Source organism: Talpa europaea (assembly GCF_964194135.1).
Source record: "Talpa europaea genome assembly, chromosome: 15".
Classification (NCBI taxonomy): Eukaryota; Metazoa; Chordata; class Mammalia; order Eulipotyphla; family Talpidae; genus Talpa; species Talpa europaea.
This window is the reverse complement of record NC_140083.1, coordinates 63,520,644-63,540,490: the sequence shown is the minus strand read 5'-3', so window position 1 is coordinate 63,540,490 and position 19,847 is coordinate 63,520,644. Positions and strand designations below refer to the sequence as shown.

Sequence of the window (19,847 nt, the reverse complement as noted above, 5' to 3'; positions counted from 1 at the left end):
CAGTGCAGAAGAGTTCCTTTTTCTCCACAACCTCGCCAACATTTGTTGTTGCTAGTTTTTTAATATGTGCCATTCTCACTAGTGTGAGATGGTGTCTCATTGTAGTTTTGATTTGCATTTCCCTGATTACAAGTGATGTTGAACATTTTTTCATATGTCTGTTGGCCATTTGCATTTCCTCTTCAGAGAAGTTTCTTTTTTGCTCTTCTCCCCTCCCATTTTTTGACTGGATTATTTTCCTTGTTTTTGTTGAGTCTCATCAACTCTTTGTAGATTTTTGTGATCAGTCCTTTATCATTGGTGTTGTGTGCAAAAGTGTTCTCCCAGTCAGTGGGGTTTCTCTTTGTTTTTGTTATTGCCTCTTTTGCTGTGCAGAAGCTCTTTAATTTGATGTAGTCCCAGCTGTTTATCTTTGCCTTCACTCTCACCGCTTTGGGCCATGTGTCTGTAAAGATGTGTTTGAGGTGCATGTCATGTAGTGTTTCACCTATATTTTCTTCTATGTATTTTATGGTTTCAGATCTTATGTCTAGTTCTTTAATCCATTTTGAGTTGGTTTTTGTGCATGGTGTGAGGTAGTGGTCAAGCTTCATTCTTTTGCATGTAGCAACCCAGTTTTCCCAGCACCATTTATTGAACAAACTTTCTTTGCTCCAATGCATAGTCTTTGCTCCTTTGTCAAATATTAGTTGACCATAAATCTGTGGGTTTATTTCTGGATTTTCTATTCGATTCCATTGGTCTATGTGTCTGTTCTTGTTCTAATACCATGCAGTTTTGATGATTATGGTATTGTAGTATAGTTTGAAGTGTGGGCATGTGATGCCTCCATTCCCTTCTTTTTTTTTTCAGAAGAGCTTTGGCTATTTGGGGTTTTTGGTGATTCCATATGAATTTCATCAATAATTGTTCTATTTCTTTGAAGAATGTCATTGAAATTTTTATTGGAATAGCATTGAATCTGTATATTGCTTTTGGTAGGATGACCATTTTGATTATGTTAATTCTTCCAATCCATGAGCAGGGGATGTCTTCCCATTTCTTTGTGTCTTCTTCTATTTCTTTTAACAGTGTTTTATAGTTTTCTTACATTATGATCAAGGGGACAATACTTCCAGAAGAAATAACACTCATTAACATATACTCACCAAATGAAGGAGCACCAAAATATCTCAGACAACTATTATCATCTTTGAAAACAGACATCAGAAAAAACACAACACACCACTATCAACAGTGGATAGATCAATGAGACAAAAAATAAGTAAAGACACTAAAGCTCTAAATAAGGATCTAGAGCACTTGGGTTTAACAGACATCTACAGAACACTAAACCCAAAAAAATCTGAGTACACATTTTTCTCAAGCGCACAGGGATCATTCTCCAGGATCAATCACATACTGAGACACAAGACAAACATCAACAGATACACCAAGATTGAAATCATACCAACCATCTTCTCTGACCATAAACTGTTAACTTTTAGTTAAAAAATATACATAATATTTAAATTAGAATCAGTGGCCAGTATATGGAAAGATGATTAATAAATTCTTGTCTATTAAATTAAGAATACAGAATAAACAATTTTAATCACCTTAAAAAATTATGTTGTTATCACTTGTCATCAGGGAAATGCAAATCAAAACTACCATGAGATACCATCTTACACCAGTGAGAATGGCACATATTAAAAAAACTAGCAACAACAAATGTTGGCGAGGGTGTGGAGAAAAAGGAACTCTTCTGCACTGTTGGTGGGAGTGCAAACTGGTCCAACCACTGTGGAAAGCTGTGTGGAGATTTCTGGACCTACTAAACATAGAGCTTCCATATGACCCAGCAATTCCACTCCTAGGTATTTACCCAAAGGACACAGAAACATCAATTCCAAAGAACACCTGCACCCCTATGTTTATAGCAGCACTGTTTACAATAGCTAAGCTTTGGAAACAACCCAAATGCCCAAAAATAGATGACTGGATCAAGAAGATGTGGTACATATATACCATGGAATATTACTCAGCATTCAAAAAAGATAAACACATGCAATTTGCTGCAACATGGATGGCGCTGGAAGGGATCATGCTCAGCGAAATAAGCCAAAAAGAAAAAGAAAAATACCGGATGGTCTCACTCATAGCAGGAATCTAGAAAACTTAAATAAGGGACCAGGAAAATGAATAACTATAAGAAAGTGAAAATCAAAATCAACAAAAAACTATGAACCAGAGACACTTTTAGGGGGGCGGGGGCGGGAGGGGAGGGATTGGGGTCAGAATGGGGGGCTGCAATTGTATGGGGAATATAACAATAAAATTTATAAAAAAAAAAATAATAAAAACCATGATCAGACAAAAAAAAAAAAAATTATGTTGTTTTCTAAATCTGTTAATGTCCAATCTGTATGATCTAATAGTCTGATGTTTTTCATTATGGAGAGAAATTAGTCATTTTGGAATACAAAAAGACCTAAAAACATATTTTTATATGCAAAAAAAAAAAAAAAAGACTGGCAGTTCAAACAATGAAACCTAAGCACACTGTGTTACATTTGGTGCTAGCTACAGTGGAAAATAGCAATAATATCATGATATCATCTAAAATGCAAAATTATTCATCATGGATTCTTTCATGAGATGATAACTTAAAATACATATATGAAATTAAATATATATATACGAAATTTGCATGACTTCATAATCCTAAAGGATGTCATACAACATTTTGCAACATTAGAGTGCTTATCTGGAAAATCACACTGAATGGTTTGCTAATCTTACAATCTTCCTAATATTTTTCATAAACACACATATATAGGTTTTGTGATAAGCTTAGGTGAAAGACTTCTACATACACTTTCAGAAGTTACTCAATTGCGTACATATTAGAAGGAGCAATAGGAGTAGAAGAGGTTTGTTTTCTGCACGAAGACACGGGAGCTACCAACCACTTCCTCTCCTCCAGCCAGCACCTCAGCTGCCTCAGAAATGACAACCAGGCCTGCTTTAGCTTCTCGTTTCCCCAAATCAAGATAAGTGAATGGATTGAAAGATACAGAATTCCTATAGCCAGGCATAACAGGAGGATGGGTTTTCTCAGGACTTGACTATGGCTCCAAATAGAGATGATGAGAGCCATGAAGAAAACAGCGAACATCAAGAGAAAGGAGACTATGGTTTGCAACGCTCTGATGTGGATCTTGGTGCTGGGGTCTTGGGATCCTTTGCCTCTGAGCTGCATCCTCTTGAGATGTTTCCACAGGGAGAAGATTAGTAGTAGAAAAGATATCAGAGACATGGTAAAGGGTATGGCAATAACTAAAGTGGAAACAGTCATATTTGACAAGCATATGATGTCTCTGATTTTGGTCTTCCAAGTCATGTTTCCTTCACACCTGTCTGTCAGCGTAGTCTCGGTTATACCTGCCATTGCAAAGTGAGTCACTAAAAAGGGCAAACTCCCTAATATTATGATGAGAAGTACACTTTTAACTCTCCTCTTTAGGTGAATAAAAATGTGGCTGGAGAAATTGGCTATCTTAAGCAAATAAAATATGCTGAGGAGAGCAACAAGCCAGGTGCTAAGATGGTTGCTTACTATCCAGACAAGTTTAACAATAATTCTTACTTTTACGCTTTGTAGAACTGGATTATACACAGTTGAATAAGAATAAAGTAATATTACCCAGAGCAAAGCAATTCTGGAGACCGCCAAAGCAGTGAGAATTCCATCCGTCCAGGAGAACTTCTGTCTCTTGACCCAGTCAATGCAATTCACCAGTGCTATGAAGCCATTGGCCAAATTTCCCAGAACAAATCCGGTCATTACTAGGATGGAAAGAATTGTTAAGATTATCATGTCCAAAAATACAAAAATTCAAGTCTAAAATCACTATTTTACATGCAGCTGATTTCAAAATGTGCATTAAATTCTTATTTCTTTTAAATTCTGTCACCAGTGTGAAGCAGGACAACAACAGAGTATGCAATACATGGATTCATTCTGTCGTTATGAAAAACAATGACATTCCTTCTAACTCAAACAGATTCCTGGTCATACTCTGTGTGTGTCCTTGCTACAGGCTGAGATAGTTCAGTTGAGTTGAGTTGAATGTTATATTCTCATTTGCTAACATGCAAATTCAGACATACTCTTTTGCAATTATTTTCCTTGCTTGATGTCTCCATAATTTGTATTCATCATTGTAGTTGTTAATAACATTTAAAAACTCAGTACATAGAATAGACAATGAATTTTCGAAATTAAAAGATAGGTCTTGGTCATAACTAGGGTTATTGTTAATTTGGATTTTTGCTTTTAATGTCAGGTGAATGAAGGAAGAATGCTTTTCCCATCAAAAGCATTCAAGATTTTCTTGAGAATTCCAAGAAGGTCAATACTCCCTAAAAACTGTTTGCTGAAAACGAATATTTATGTCTAACTTTATTTTTTTTTTTTGAGTAGAAGAACTGGGGTGTAGGCCAGAGGCATGGGGGGGGGGTGCGTGCGAGAGGATTCACAGAGACAGAGAGGGGAGCAGAACAGGCAAATCTACTGAAATACACTGCTGAGGGGAACAGAGGGCGAGACAGGAGAGGTCTGCTGCACCATATGTGAATTAGCTCCCTGGTTGGGAATTGAACTCAGTCCATGGAGCTGATAGCACTGAAACTTAACTCCTAGGCCACCAGGAAGGGCTTAACTTTATTTTTTCCAAGATAACCACATGTATATCTCATGAATGAATGAAGTTAACATCCCATAATTTCCTAATGCAAAGTCAGTGTCAGGGAGAATTCCAGGTTTAAATCTCCACTTTCTCCCACATACACTTCTCAACCCATTATTAGTAAATCACGTTCAACCCTTTGATAAAAATTTTTATTTTAGTCTGTTATTTAAATACTAACATTTCATTAAAATGTCCAGGAATTTTGTAAATATTCTTTGGGCACATCAAAAGAAGCAGATATAATTATTCAATTTTATTTTTTTCTAAAAAATTTTTAAATTGAGTTTTGAGGGCTTTTGTTTTTTTTGTTTTTTTAGATTAATAGATGACCGTACCTACCTCTACCCTGGATATTAATTAGTTTCAGTCTTTACCATATACTTGTTTTCAGCAGAGGATCTCAGAGTCAATTAACATGAAAGAAAACCCAAGTGTTCTGCTTCACATGTCTCTGTCCTGGGCTCTGTTTTATAACTACAGTCTGCCTCTGTGATCACCAGTCTATGTGGATAATAATAAAATCCTGTCTGAGTGGCATTTGGAGGAGTTACTATTCTGTTTGTGCCAAGTGCTTTCAGTGTTGACTGTCTGGTTCCGAAGCTCTGAGGACTGTGACTTACTCATTCATCCTGTGTGAATTGATGCGTCCAGGTTCACAAGTTTGATGCTTGTGAGAATTTCCATCTAGAAGCAGAATGTAACAGGCTGAAGAAGGCAAGACTCTTCCTGACTCAACCAAGATAAGGGGGATAAGCTGCTAAAAATATAAATTCATGAGAGAGCTGTGAAAGAAAGGAAGATTAACATCAACTGAAATCCTTCATGAGAGTGGATGCTGGGAATATACAGTCTAGGAAGATCTCACATGGACATCCATTCAGTTCATTTTCAACAAAACACTAATTTAATGAGAAATAAAATTATTTTCTATAATGGATGCTGGGAAACTAAACAACAGTATGGAAAATTGAACTCCATCCTTTATCTCAAATGTACAAAATAATTTGAGAGCATGATGGACAGAGTACAAAAGATAAAATAATAAAGCTTGTAAGAAAAAAAGGATAATTTCTTATGAAACTTGGAATAGGTAAGTTATATCCTTTCTCAGAATTTTTTAAACAAGATAAATTTTTTATAGATCCATGAGACAGCCTAAGCTAAAGGAGATGAGCACTCTTTGCTTATTTCTGCTCAAGTGCATAATTACTTGGCTGCCACCACTCCCCAGGGAAACTCAGTGTGGTGCTGAGAGGATGATGTGTCCACAATGCACCCTGGAGCTCAGTGCACATCAGAGGCCAATGTCTTCCCAGCACCCTTCTGATGTAGAGGGCATGGGGATTGGGGCCAGAGCCGTGCAGTGCCATCAGTGGTAAGAGTCCTTTCTGCCCCCAAATGCCCTTTTTTTAATTTAAAAGTCTCTTTTGAGAAAATATTCAGATAATTTCAAGTTCAAACTATCCATCAGGGCTGATGAAGGACTTTTGTTCCTTCACAAGAGACTTTCTGGGACGCTTTAAAGCCCCTTCCTGCCCAGAGATGGAGGGACAGGGACTCAGGTGGTCTCTGATGGAGGCCCAGATGGAGAGGCGTGTGCAGCACACATAGCCAGCGACTTAATCTTGGGTCAGGCAGCTTCTGTCTTTACATCTGCTTCTGGAATGTTCTTCTTGGGTAGCTCATAATCTGTTCTTTCACACCTCAAGGAGTTCTTGCCCTTCACCCCCAAATCTCCCCAGTTCAGCTCCCACAATGACGTCAGATCCCCTGGGTCTCCTCCACTTTCTCCATCTGGCCTTTGCCTCAGCTGGCCAGGCTGTGGCCACGATTCTAAGGCCAGTGAGTCCTCACCATGCCCCATGGCCATGTCATTGCTTCTCACTCAGCTACTTTGAGTCCTGACTAAGAGCACATGAGAAATTCTGGATCTCCCTCCTTGCCATTCAGCTAAGGAGTTTCTTAAGAGAGAAAAGAAATCTCCAGTCTTCTTTCTAACAAACCTGCACAATCATCATTTCCCAATGCTGCAGTGGCTCCATCTGGTCAAAGGACTCCCTGAGCAGTGTGCTTCCTGATTCTAAAGGAAATGAGGGAACAAACACTTTTCATATCTACCTTCAATCTACCTGTGATTCCTCTCATTCTTCAGTAGCTACCTGAAGTATTTCTTCTTTTACTTTCATTGAGGTATAATTAATATTTAACATTATATTGTCCAACTATTCCAATATAATGGCATAGTGACTTGATGTCTATAGTGGTAAAATGACCACTACAATAAGTCTAGTTAACACCTGTCATCTCATAAAGGTATACTCTTTTAGCAACTTTCAAATATCCAATAAAATATTATAGTCACCATGTTGTATAGTACAGTATATCCCCATGACTTATTCGATAATTGGAAGTTTGTACCTGTTGAACATTTTACAATTTCTCCTACTCTTCACACCCTGCCTCTGGTAATTATCAGTCTGTTCTTTGGACCTATGAGCTTGGGCTTTTTTATTTTTTTAAGAGCTTTAGATTCTACATAAAAGAGAGATCATGTGATATTTGTTTTTTCTGTCTGACTTATTTCACAAAGCAGAATGACCTTGTGATCCATCTGTGTTTTTGCTAATATCAAGATTGCATTTCTTTTTTATGGCTGAATAATATTCTGTGTGCAAAATTCCAAGTTTCCCTCTTCTATCTGGGCTGTGCAACGATATATTAGTCAGGCTCCCTTACAGGTGGTTTGTGGCAATGTGATGGGAATTGGAACAATGTCATGTGATTGGAAATTATGTGCACCATTTATAGGCCAATTCCAATTTCATGCACATTCTTCCATATACCTTTTCCTCCTGAGATGGAAGATGACTACAAGGCAACATTGGAAGTCACATGTTAAAGGTGACGTATTTTTGAACAGTCTGATTTCCTGGATAAATTTGTAGAAAAGGTACTGTTAAAAGAATAAATTAAATTTATAATGTGTTAAGTCACTTCAGGGAATCTTTACTCTTTGTCACGGCATTTTGTTTACCCAATAATATAGTCATTAGAACATAGAATGTACAGATTTATTTATTGGCACTTAAGTGGTGAAGTAGAACCAGGAAAATTAAGCAACCTGCAGATTATGTCATGTGTGTCATTTTCATTGGTTTTCCAGTCCAAATACAGTTTATCCATTCATTTATTTCATTGTTTCATTTATTTCATTTTGTCCAACTATTCCATGGGTTGACTTTTATGTTTAGAGACTCAGCAGAAAAAGATAGACATGAACATACATCACAGTGCTAATATTCAACTGAGGAAAACAGAGGATTAAAAATAAAGAAACCAGGGCCTCCCCTGATGGTGCAGGCAGTTGCGGGCAGCACTGTGAAGCTGTCTGCAGCCATTGCAGCGTGGGTTCGATCCCGGCTGGCCGGCGAGATTCCCACATGGCAAGGTAGACCTCTCCTGCCTTGCCTGTTGCTCCCCTCAGCAGTGTATTTCAGTCAGTCTGCCTGTTCTGTTCACCGCTCTCTCTCTGGTGAATCCTCTCACCCTCCCACACATCTGACCTGTACCCCGGTTCATGTATGCATGAATAAATAAATCTTTAAAAAAAAAGACAAAGAAACCAGATGTGAAAATGATTTCAATCTTAATGTTTAGATAATTCTATTAAAATTTAATATGGGCCTCCCCGGTGGCGCAGCGGTTGAGCGCTGGGTTGCGAAGCTGCCCGCGGCCTCTGCGGCGCCGGTTCGATCCCCGGCTGCTCCCCGGCCACCGGAGGAGGGTCCCACATGGCGCGCAGACCTCTCCTGCCGCCCGCTGCTCCCCTCAGCAGTGTACTTCGGTCCTTCTGCCTGCTCTGCTCCCCGCTCTGGCTCTGGTGAATTCTCTCACCCTCCCGTGCTTCTGACTGTACCCAGTGCATGTATAAACAAAACAAACAAACAGACCAGCAAACAAATAAATAAAGCATGCCTCTATACAAAAAAAAAAATAAAAAATAAAATTTAATATTACTAAGAATTAATATTGATGTAAATGAAATCACTGAACAAAGCTGTAAATTTATTATAGTAATACTATCAATAATTTATCAACATAATTTCCATTTCATTTTGTTCCACAAAATTATAATAAACAGATCTTGAATACATACCCTGTAAGTATCACACAGACATCATAGATACTATTTTAATATATGGTAATAGTACTATATTATATGCCCATAACTTTTTGCTATTCTTATATGAATATTTTTTATGATAGAGAAAAATTGAGTCTTTTAAACTAAAGGTTTAGGTAGCAAGATAGAAGAGACAATTGGCAATTCAGAGATCCAAAGGTGGCTTGGGGAAAACAAAATTATTTTTTTAATAATACATTTATTTCTTTGTTTTTTACGTTGTGGTTCATCTTTCTGTAGTTATTGTTCCTCCTTGATTTTGGAGCTTCCTGTGGTACAGGAGACTGTCCCCGTTTTGTCCAGGCCAGCGTGGTCTCTGGGTTCTGTGCCTCCTCATCCGAAAACATAATAATTTAACACCAGATCACACTTCAAAAAATCTTTTTAAGGGCCTCCCTGGTGGCACAAGGGGTTAAGACACAACCTATGAAGATATTGGCAACCACTGCAGCATGATTTGGATCCCCAGCCAGGGAGCAACAGCAGACCTCTCCTGAGTTACCCATTGCTCCCCTCAGCAGTGTATTTCAGTCAGTCTGCCTGTTCTGTTCCCCACTCTGTCTCTGGTGAATGCTCTCACCCCCTATACCTCTGGCCTGTACCCTAGCGCTTGCATGCACAAATAAATAAATCTTTTAAATCTTTTTAATTAAAAACTGGACAATGGGCCCACCTGATGGTGCAAGGGGTTAGGCACAGCACTGTGAAGCTATCTGATGCATAAATAAATAAATCTTTAAAAATATATAAAAATTGGACAAACAACTTTCCTAACAGCATGTGGACACAGAGCAACATTGAGAACAGCTCATGGTTATTTTTCTTTCTTCTTCATCCTCATGGTAGACCTTGATCCACTTCTAAGCTTCTCATCTACTTGTATTAAATTGGATATTGTTTAGTGCTGTTTATTGTATGCATATATAAAATCTACTATAAATATGCTTTGTTACTCCTGAATTTTTTTAAAGATTTATTTATGCATCCAAGAACTGGGGTGTAAGCCAGTAGTGTGGGGGGGTGAGAGGATTCACCAGAGACAGAGTGGGACACAGAACAGGCAGATTGACAGAAATACACTGCTGAGGGGAGCACCGGCAGGTCAGGAGAGGTCTGCTCTGCCATGTGGGTTAGCAACCTGGCAGGAAATCTAACTTGTGCTGCAGTGGCTGCAGATAGCTTCATAGTGCTGCAACTTAACCCATTGCACCACCAGGGAGGCCCTTGTTACTGCTTAATTTTGTGTGTATTTTTTCATAACAGTTCTCATTGTGCTCCATGAACCATAATCTGAGTTCTCATAATAGAGTAACATCTGCCCAAACAAACATTCTCAGCATGTGACCGAGGAATGACTCTTAGGACCATCCAAAAGATGGTCTGAACACATTGTTTTAAATATGTGTGACACTAATTACAATACAAAAAAACAATGGTTTCCTGAACTGAGTTGGTAATTTGGGTCTTCATTATGTGTAAATAATGTTGTAAATATAAATCACAAATTCTTTAATGAGAATTGAACACAGGCTATGTCTGTGAAATACACCTGACTTCTTAATCCTAGGGAATTTCTTACAGTAACTTGTAACATTTAATTGCTTATATGGGAAAAATCATATGTATTTTTGTGACAAGCTTAGGCAAAAGACCTTTATATAAATTTTCAGAAGTTACTCTCTACATACACATTAGAAGAAGCAGTAGGAGTAAAAAATGTTAGACTCCACCAGTTTGTTTTCTGCAAGACGACACCGGAGCTGCCACCCACTTGTACCTCAGCTGCCTCAGAAATGACACCCAGGCCTGATTTAGCTTCTTGTTTCCCCAAATCAAGATACATGAGTGGCCTGAAGGATACAGGACTAAAAGACTCTCACAAAACACTAGGGATAGTTTGTTTTGGAGCCCGTTTGAGCTCCAAAGAGAGATGGTGAGAGCCAGGATGAAAATGGCAAATAGCAGGAGAAAGGAGACCATGGTCTGCATGGCTCTGATGTGGACCTCGGTGCTGGGGTCTGGGGACCCTTTGCCTCTGAGCTGCATCCTCTTGAGATGTTTCCACAAAGAAAAGATCAACAGCAGAAAAGATGTCAGGGACATAAGGAAGGGTATAAAGTTCTCCACTGTGGCAACAGTCATGTGCGAAAAGCGTATTACTTCCTCCAGTGTGCTCATCCAAGTGGCGTTCCCTTCATATTCATTTGTCCACACATCTTCATCTATGCTTATCATGGCAATACTCAAAACCCAAAAGACCAAACTCCCCAACAGTATTGCTAGAATGACACTTTTAACTCTCCTCTTCAAATAAAAAAATATAAGGTTAGAGAAATTGGCTATCTTGAGCAAATAAAATATGTTGAGGCAAGTAGCAAGCCAAGTGCTAAGATGGTTGCATGTTATCCAGGCAATATGAACAATAATGTTCACTTCTAAACTATAGGAAGTTGAAAAAAACACAGTTGCATACCTATTTATTAATGTTACCCAGATCAGCCCAATTCTGGAGACCGCCAGACCAGTGAGAATTCTATCCACTGAGGAGAACCTTTGTCTCTTGATCCAGTCAATGCAGTTCACCAGAGCTATGAAGCCATTGGCAAAGTTTCCTGCAATAAATGCTATCGTTACTAGGAAGAAATGAATATTCAGTACGATCATCATATTTAGGGGAAAAAAATCTTAGTCTAATATCACTGGCTGTGATTCTATAATATTCTGATCTTAAATTCTATGTGCAACTGATTTCTGAATACACAGTTAAGTCCTTGTTTCTTTTCAATTCTTTGATAGTCTCTAAATGAAAAGCACCGGAGTATGCTAATAGATGAATTCAATGATGCTTCAGTCTCAAGCTCTACCTACCGACTGAGCTAGCCAGGCACCCTCAATGATGTGTAAAAATGACTGCTATTACCCAAACAGTTCAAATTAATTCCTATTCATGTGATTTCTGTCCGTGCTGTAAGCTGGAATAATTCACAACTGAAGTTGATGTGAAAGCTGAATTCTCATTTGCGAACATGCAAATAAAGACATATTCTCTTTCATTGTTTTGCATTTTCCCTTTGTTTAACTTCTCCATAATTTGTGTTATCAGCTTTGTCATTTAGTGAAATTTTATTTATTTTTTAAAGATTTATTTATTTATGCATACAAAAACTGGGGGACAGACCAGAGGTGCTAGGGGTGCAAGGATTCACCAGAGACAGAGTCCCGGGGAGCAGAACAGGCAGATCTACTGAAATAAACCTCTAAGGGGAGTAGTGGGCAAGACAGGAGAGTTCTACTGCTCAATGTGGGTTAGCTCTCTGGACAGCCAGGGATCGTACTTGTGCTGCAGAGGCTGCAGATAGCTTCACAGTACTGTGCTTAACCTCTTGTGCCACCAAGGAGGCCCATTTAGTGAAATTTTAAAACCCAATATATTGACTGGACAGTGAGTGTCTATACACTTAGATGAAGCTTTGCTGTAACTAGCATCATCACTGTGGATTTGCTTTTCATGTCAGATTTATGTAAGACGGATCTAAGATTTCCCATTAAAGTTTTCTTGGGGCCCCTATGAAGGCAAGTACTCCTTCTCTCTCTGCTCAGCAACACTCTCCTTTTGGGTGGGGCAGGAAACCTAAAACCTCCCCCTTTCCTGGGGACCACCCTGTTACATTACCATCTTGATTCTATTTGCTATTTAAATATTAATTATACAAATAAAATGCTCAAAAATTTTATACATATTCCCAGAAATTCAAAAGAACATGTGGTTTCCACACTAGACTCTAAACTTCTTTGTATATGAATATTTAGCTTTATTTTTTCTGTTTAATTAATTTTTGGCTTCCTAATATATTTAAGACTAATAGTAGAATACAACCTCTACTCTTGGATTTTACTCAGTTTCAGATTAAATTTTTTTTTCCTCAGTTAGTCAGTCCTTTACATACTATATCATTTTCGGGGCACATGTTCACACTTACATATATGCACATGCTTCAATTACCCTTACCAAAACTCCAGTGCCAATGTCCTGTCTGCTTTCTTCTCCAGTCCTCTCCCTCCTCATCACCTTTCCTCTGGTAACCAGTATATTTTTCGCATAATCTAAAAGTTATTTCATTTTGCCTATTTGTTTTCTTTGATTATTTACATTCCACAAATAAATGAAACTACCCAAGAGCTGTCTTTCCCATCTGATTTATTTCACTTACATAATCACCTCAAGGTTCATCCATTTTGTCCCCAAAGGTACTATTTCATCTTTTTTTATAGTTGGGTAGTTTTCCATTGAGTGTCTATGTCACAATTTCTCCAGTTTTTTTGTATTATAATTTGAACTTGTTTTATGTTTTGAGTTGTATTATAATTTAGATTTAGACTGCCAGGATGGGAACCAGGACTTTTGGCCTCACATCACCCTCATCCAGGACTAGGAGCTTAGCTGCTCTGTGCCTCTTACCATCAGTGGCACAAGACAGAGAATGACATTATCTCCCCAGGAGGTCTTTGTGAAGAGTAAGTACACCATTTGTGGAAAGTGCTTTTATTAGCCTGCCCAGAAACAGCAGACACCGAGGATTGTTAATCATTTGAAACGTGATAGTTGACTCTTCAAAATTAAACTACCAGAACTTCGCTTGTGAGTACATTGCTGCAGGTTGAAAAGGCAAGATTTCCTCCTGCAACAATGAAGGGGAATAAATTGTCAGACTTATGTTGTAAGTACATTCCAGAGTTAGGGAAGGAAGAGGATCACCTGAAATAAATCAAATAAGAGGCATGCCTTTTTTGGTGAAGAGATGATTTGTATATTTAATACAGTCACCATCAAATCCCAGAAGGCTAGTTTGCAAAAGTGAAAAACTATTTCTAAAGTATAATTGAAAATGCAGAGCACACAGGATAGTCGAAGAATATTATTTAAAAAGAACAAAATTGGAGGATTACATTTCCTGATTTCAAAGTTTGCTACAAAGCTGCATAAGGTAGTACTCACATGTATATCAATGAAATAAAACGATGCTCAAAAATTACCACTAACCATCATGGTGAATCCATTTCAAAAAAAGGTACTCTGTCAATTCCAGGGGAAATGATTTTTTTTCAACAAACGATCCTGGGAAAACTGGATATCTACATGCATAAAGTTGAATTTTGATCTTTATTTCATATCACATGAAAAATCAAATTAAAATTCATCATAGGGGTCTCCCCGGTGGCGCAGTGGTTGAGCGCTGGGTTGCGAAGTTGCCCGCAGCCTCTGCAGCACCGGTTCGATCCCCACCTGCTCCCCGGCCACCAGAGGAGGGTCCCACATGGCGCGCAGACCTGTCCTGCAGCCCCCTGCTCCCCTCAGCAGTGTACTTGGGTCCTTCTGCCTGCTCTGCTCCCCGCTCTGGATCTGGTGAATTCCCTCACCCTCCCCGCGCTTCTGACTGTACCCAGTGCTTGTATAAATAAATAAATAAATCTTTAAAAATAAAAGTTCATCATAGACATAAATGGAAGAGCTAACCCCATACAATGTTCACAAGAAAACATGAAAAAAGTTTTGTAATATTGGATTAGTCAGACCTCTTAACTACAACATCAAAGGTATGATGCAAAATGTTTAAAAATTAATAAATGAGGGGCCTCCCTGGTGGCGCATGCGGTTGAGCCCAGCACCGTGAAGCTGGCGGCAGCCTCTGCAGCACGGGTCCGATCCCGGCCTGCTGGCAAGAATCCCACATGGTGAAGCAGACCTCTCCTGCCTTGCCTGCTGCTCCCCTCAGCAGTGTATTTCCTCAGTCTGCCTGTTCTGTTCCCCACTCTGTCTCTGGTGAATCCTCTCTCCCTCGTGCATCTGGCCTGTACCCCGGTTCTTGTAAAAACTAAAAATAAATCTTTAAAAAAAATTAATAAATTGTACTACATCAAAACTGAAAACTCTTGCTCAGTGAGATACATATGTGATTTCAAGATTATGGGGGACAGTAATTAAATCAATGTACTGCTGTTTGCTTAGACAAGTAGATCAATGGGAAGGATGAACAGTGTAGTGATACACATATGTACAGTCACTTTATTTTGAGAAATTCATGGGAAACAAAATTCTTTTTAACAAGTGACACTGGGAATAACAGTATGGAAAAAATGAACTTCAACTCTTATCTCACATTATACCAAAAAAAAAAAAAAGGAAGTTATCATACACCTAAAAATAGAAGATAAAATAATAATTCTTCTAGAAAAAAAGAAGTTGGATAATAATTTTGTGATCATATATAGACAAAGATTTCTTAGCTAAGACATACATGAACACACACATACATGCATACTGCTAAACAAAAAGAAAAAAAAAGGATGGATTGGACTCCATGAATAGACACTGAAGAAAATGAAAATTTTGGTCGTAGAATGGATACAAAATATATAAATATATAATATAGACATATACAAACGTACATGATTTATATGTTTATAACTCAGGGTCTAAATACAAAGCAATTTTAATCCTCTCAAAAGGCTGTGCATTTTTTCACACTGTAGATTAAACCACTGGAAAGACTCACTAAAAGCAGCTTAGCACAAAAGAACATTTGTGTGCATTTTCAACTTGAGCATCTGTATATCTCTTTTAATGGAAACACATCATATGACACTAAAGCAGCAACAATGCATCCATATTGTTTTTATTAGTATACACACACACACACATACTGATTATATGTATTGCAAATGGTTGGTATTTTGTATAATTATATATACTTGCTACGTCTTTTTATATTTTATATATATATATATATATATATATAGTTTGTGTGTATATACTACTCATTCAACTGTGCAAAGAAACCAAACATTTCACTTTTTGAAAAGTAAGCATAATATTTCAACAGACCATTAACAAAAGAAGATACAATAAACCAAAAAACAGGTACCCAACATCATTACATGAAAGGAAAATACAAATTAACACTCCATGAAATACCAAGTCAAGCCCACTAGAGTGATAAAATTCAAAAGACTGATCATACCAAGATTTTGGCAATGTTGTGAAGTAAATGGAACCCTTATGTATTTCTGCTGTGAGCCAAAATAATACAATCACTGTGGAGGACTGTTTTACGTTTATACTAAAATCAAACATACATATTCCCTACAATCCTTCTATTCCACTCTTGCATATCTACTTAACATAAATAAAAATCTATGTCCACAAAGGACTCACCCAGAACTGCTGACAACAGTTTTACATATTGGAGCTCAAAACTGGATGACTGATAAATATATCAACAGGGGTGAGAAAAGAAACTTAGAATAGCCATCGGATGAAATACCCCTTTGCCATAAAATAATTAACTATCATATACACAATAATATGAATTAGCCTCAAAAATTTTTTTATTAAATCTTTTTTTAAAGATTTATTTATTTATTTATTTATTTATTTATTTATTTATTTATTTATTTATTTATTTATTTATACAAGCACTGGGTATATTCAGAAGCTCAGGAGAGTGTGAGAATTTACCAGAGTCAGAGCAGGGAGCAGAGCAGGCAGAAGGACTGAGGTACACTGCTGAGGGGAGCAGCGGGCGGCAGGAGAGGTCTGCGTAGCCTCAAAATTTTTTGAGGCTCAAATGATGATTGAAGAGAGCTAGACAGACTATACTACATTTTGAAAGAATATGATTTCATTTATAATAAACCTTGAACAGGAAAACTAAGAAAACACAAGAGTGGTATTTTCAATCTGACTGCAAAAGAACATAAAATAACTTTGGGTGATAAAATTGTTCTATTTGATTATGATTAATGATTCAAGGTCACATACAATTATTAAAGCTCACCGAACGTGAGCATTTTACTCATGCAAAATCTAACTAAATGAAGTTAATTTAAAGATAATACAATAAGTGGAAATGTAAAAATGAGACTCTTCTTCTGAAGTATTTTTGTACTGATGAATTTTTGTGATCTGTTTATTCTATCCTGAGGCTGAAGTGGTACAATGCAAATAGGAAACTGTGTTTTTTTACAATTGACAAAAGTCATTACCCATTATTGTATAAGTATTAGACCTTTGCTTACCCCTAGAGAATATTAATAAAAAATTATACATTCTCTTCATATTTTCATAGAAACATCTGGAAGCAAAATTCTTCACCAGCTTATTTGCATTACCAGCTACTGTGATTAAATGGCTATTTTACTACAGAAGTCAAAGTAGCACTACATGTGCATAAACAAACCCAAACATTGTACTGAATATGTGTTATGCTTTAACAATTTACCATTCTATTTCTGTTTTTCTTTATCTAGAAACTAAAAAGATTATAAGCTATAATTTGCTCATTTTTATTGTTCTATAGTATTCTATGGTTGAGAAACTTTATAATCAATTCATCCATTTTATCACCGATGGGCATATGTACGATCTCTCAATTTCAATTGTAAAAAAGGGATAGTTATATACACATTATAGTATATACATTCTGGTATACATGTACCAAAGTTCATCTGTTAGGTTGAATAATGGGAGTACATTTAAGAGTCTTTGGATATACTTCTTCACCTTAATCATGTAATGCCATACTTCATACTGAGTTGTTTTAGTGATTGATAATCCTATGAGTAGTGTATGCATATTTCCATTGCTGCAGATCCTTTCCAAAATTAAATACCACACCAACACTTATACTTTTTATTTATATAAACTATATTATACTTCTATTATGCTTAACAATATAATTCCTTTCCTATTCAAAATTCAAGTCTATCACTCAGTAAAAAAATGACTACGATTTCATACACTTGTTCGTCTTGCATATTATATATCATATATACATTTATTACTATGCCATTACATAATTTTATAACCTTTTGCATGTCAATTTCCGCTTTTGTATCCACTGCTGTTATCACATAGATATTCCCATTAAATAAATAATATGTTAGAGCACTTTGAAAAATATGATGAGCTGAAGGTGTATTTTTTTGTTTTAAGATTTATTTATACAAGCACTGGATACAGTCAGAGCGTGGGAGGGTGAGAGAATTCACCAGAGCCAGAGCGGGGAACAGAACAGGCAGACTGACGAAATACACTGCTGAGGGGAGCAGCAGGTGAGGCAGGAGAGGTCTGCGCGCAATGTGGTATCCTGGCCCAGTGGCCGGGGATGGAACCGGCGCTGCAGAGGCTGTGGGCAGCTTCGCACTGCTGTGCCACCAGGGGAAGCCCTGAAGGTGTATTTCAAGGCAAATTATAATTCTGACTAATAACACCAAAAAGACCCAATGAGAAAATGATGAAATTAAATATGAACCTACAGGACTTCTATTAAAGCATTTTCTCAGGGAATACAGAAAGCTGTTTCTAATGCTATGAGGCAAAAGGCTTTGCTCTTCTTCCAGAGAATGTAAGATGCCACAGCAGTCTTGAGGCAATCTGCTTCAGCTTGTTGTTTCCCAAAATTATAATAAATGAGTGACCTGAAGGAAAGACAGATGAAATCGCCACAAAAAATATTATGTCCTGATGTCTATATAGCTTAAAGAAGATCCAATTTGCCATGAGAGTGGAGATAAAGTATATGATGAAGAGGAGCAGGAAGGTTGTCACCATTTTCATGGCCCTTTTATGGGCCTCTGTGCTGGAGTCCCGGGAAGCCATGGAGTTGCGCTGCAAATTCCTAGTGTGTCTCACCAAGGACAGAAACAAAAGGACCAAAGAGGTCAGGGACAGGAGGAAGGGGATAATGTAGGTCATGCTAAGAAGAATCAGGCTTCTCAGATAGAAAATATAATTTGCATCCACATATGAAGTCGTGTTTCTTTCCTGCTCTCTGTAAGCGTCCATCCACAGCTCAGTAAAAGCATCCTGCAAGAGGGCATTTATACACAATAAAAACAAAGACCCCAGGAAAATGACAAGAAGCACTCTGTTCATTCTCCACTTCAGCCAGAGGAAAATGAAGTGGGAGAAGGTGGCGATCTTCAGCAAGTAGAAAATGCTGAGGCAGGTGGCTGCCCAGGTAGATAAGTGATTACTCAGTGACCAAACAAAAGTCATCACTCTTGCTGATTCACCACACAAATACAGGTGTGGAAAGAACACCACAATATATGCGTCCAATATTGTTACCCACAGTTGAAGGATTCTGGCCACAGCCAAGCTGGTCAGGATGAAATCGGCTGATGAGATTGTCCCCTTCTTGACCCACTCCCTGCAGTGGACCAGTGCAATGAACCCGTTTCCCAGCAGCCCTAAGGTGATTTCTCCTGTGATCACCACCAGAAAGGAGGTTTTCACTGCAGTTGACATTTCTAGAAAAGTATCTCCAATGTTGTGTCTCACTGACAGTTCTAGAGTTACCTAGATGCAGATTGACATCCATTCATGTTGCTTTCTGTACACGTGTTCATCATAACTCCAGCAAGGATAGACCCTGCTCTGTGACAGTTTCAGCGATCTTTACAAAAGATGGTTCATTCTATGTGTGTTATAATTCTGGTGCCACCAAATAGTTCTGCTAAGAAATACAAACTTCCATGAACACCTTTCTTATTACTTATATAGTCAGCTACTATGTTATATCCAGAGTTCTTGCTAATGATGCCCTCTTATCCTTGGCACTAGCTACAATTTTCTACCTGTGCAAATGACTGAAAAGATGAAGACAGGTATGTCAACATGCAAATATGAGCACTGTTTTCCACCACCTGTATATTCATGTCCCTTGAGCCATGTCCTTGAATGCAAATATTTTAGATTTGAATAAAAATTGTTAGAAAAACAATATAATTCAGTCATTATTGGTCACTCATCAGGAAAACACTTCAGCCTATCAAGTAAGTTTGTTGAGTCAATGTAAATTGTTTATAGAAACAAATTAAAGAAATGTTTACCCTTCAAAAAAGCACACATGATTACTAGAACATGT

The 19,847-nt window shown here is 37.7% G+C and overlaps 3 protein-coding genes across 3 annotated transcripts; all 3 read right to left on the bottom strand.

Annotated features, from left to right (window-relative positions):
- Nucleotides 1-2,869: 2,869 nt before the first annotated feature.
- LOC311185408 (taste receptor type 2 member 20-like) lies at nucleotides 2,870-3,829 on the bottom strand (the record flags this gene model as incomplete). The annotated part of the gene is made up of 1 exon (XM_084256035.1): nucleotides 2,870-3,829. The coding sequence occupies one exon, from the start codon at nucleotides 3,827-3,829 to the stop codon at nucleotides 2,870-2,872; it is 960 nt and encodes a 319-aa protein (XP_084112161.1).
- Nucleotides 3,830-10,638: 6,809 nt separating this feature from the next.
- LOC311185407 (taste receptor type 2 member 19-like) lies at nucleotides 10,639-11,586 on the bottom strand (the record flags this gene model as incomplete). Its single annotated transcript, XM_084256034.1, has 1 exon — nucleotides 10,639-11,586. One exon carries the CDS (start codon nucleotides 11,584-11,586, stop codon nucleotides 10,639-10,641), a length of 948 nt encoding a protein of 315 aa, XP_084112160.1.
- A 6,700-nt stretch (nucleotides 11,587-18,286) lies between these two features.
- On the bottom strand, nucleotides 18,287-19,228 carry LOC311185406 (taste receptor type 2 member 42-like; the record flags this gene model as incomplete). The annotated part of the gene is made up of 1 exon (XM_084256033.1): nucleotides 18,287-19,228. One exon carries the CDS (start codon nucleotides 19,226-19,228, stop codon nucleotides 18,287-18,289), a length of 942 nt encoding a protein of 313 aa, XP_084112159.1.
- Between the last annotated feature and the right edge of the window lie 619 nt (nucleotides 19,229-19,847).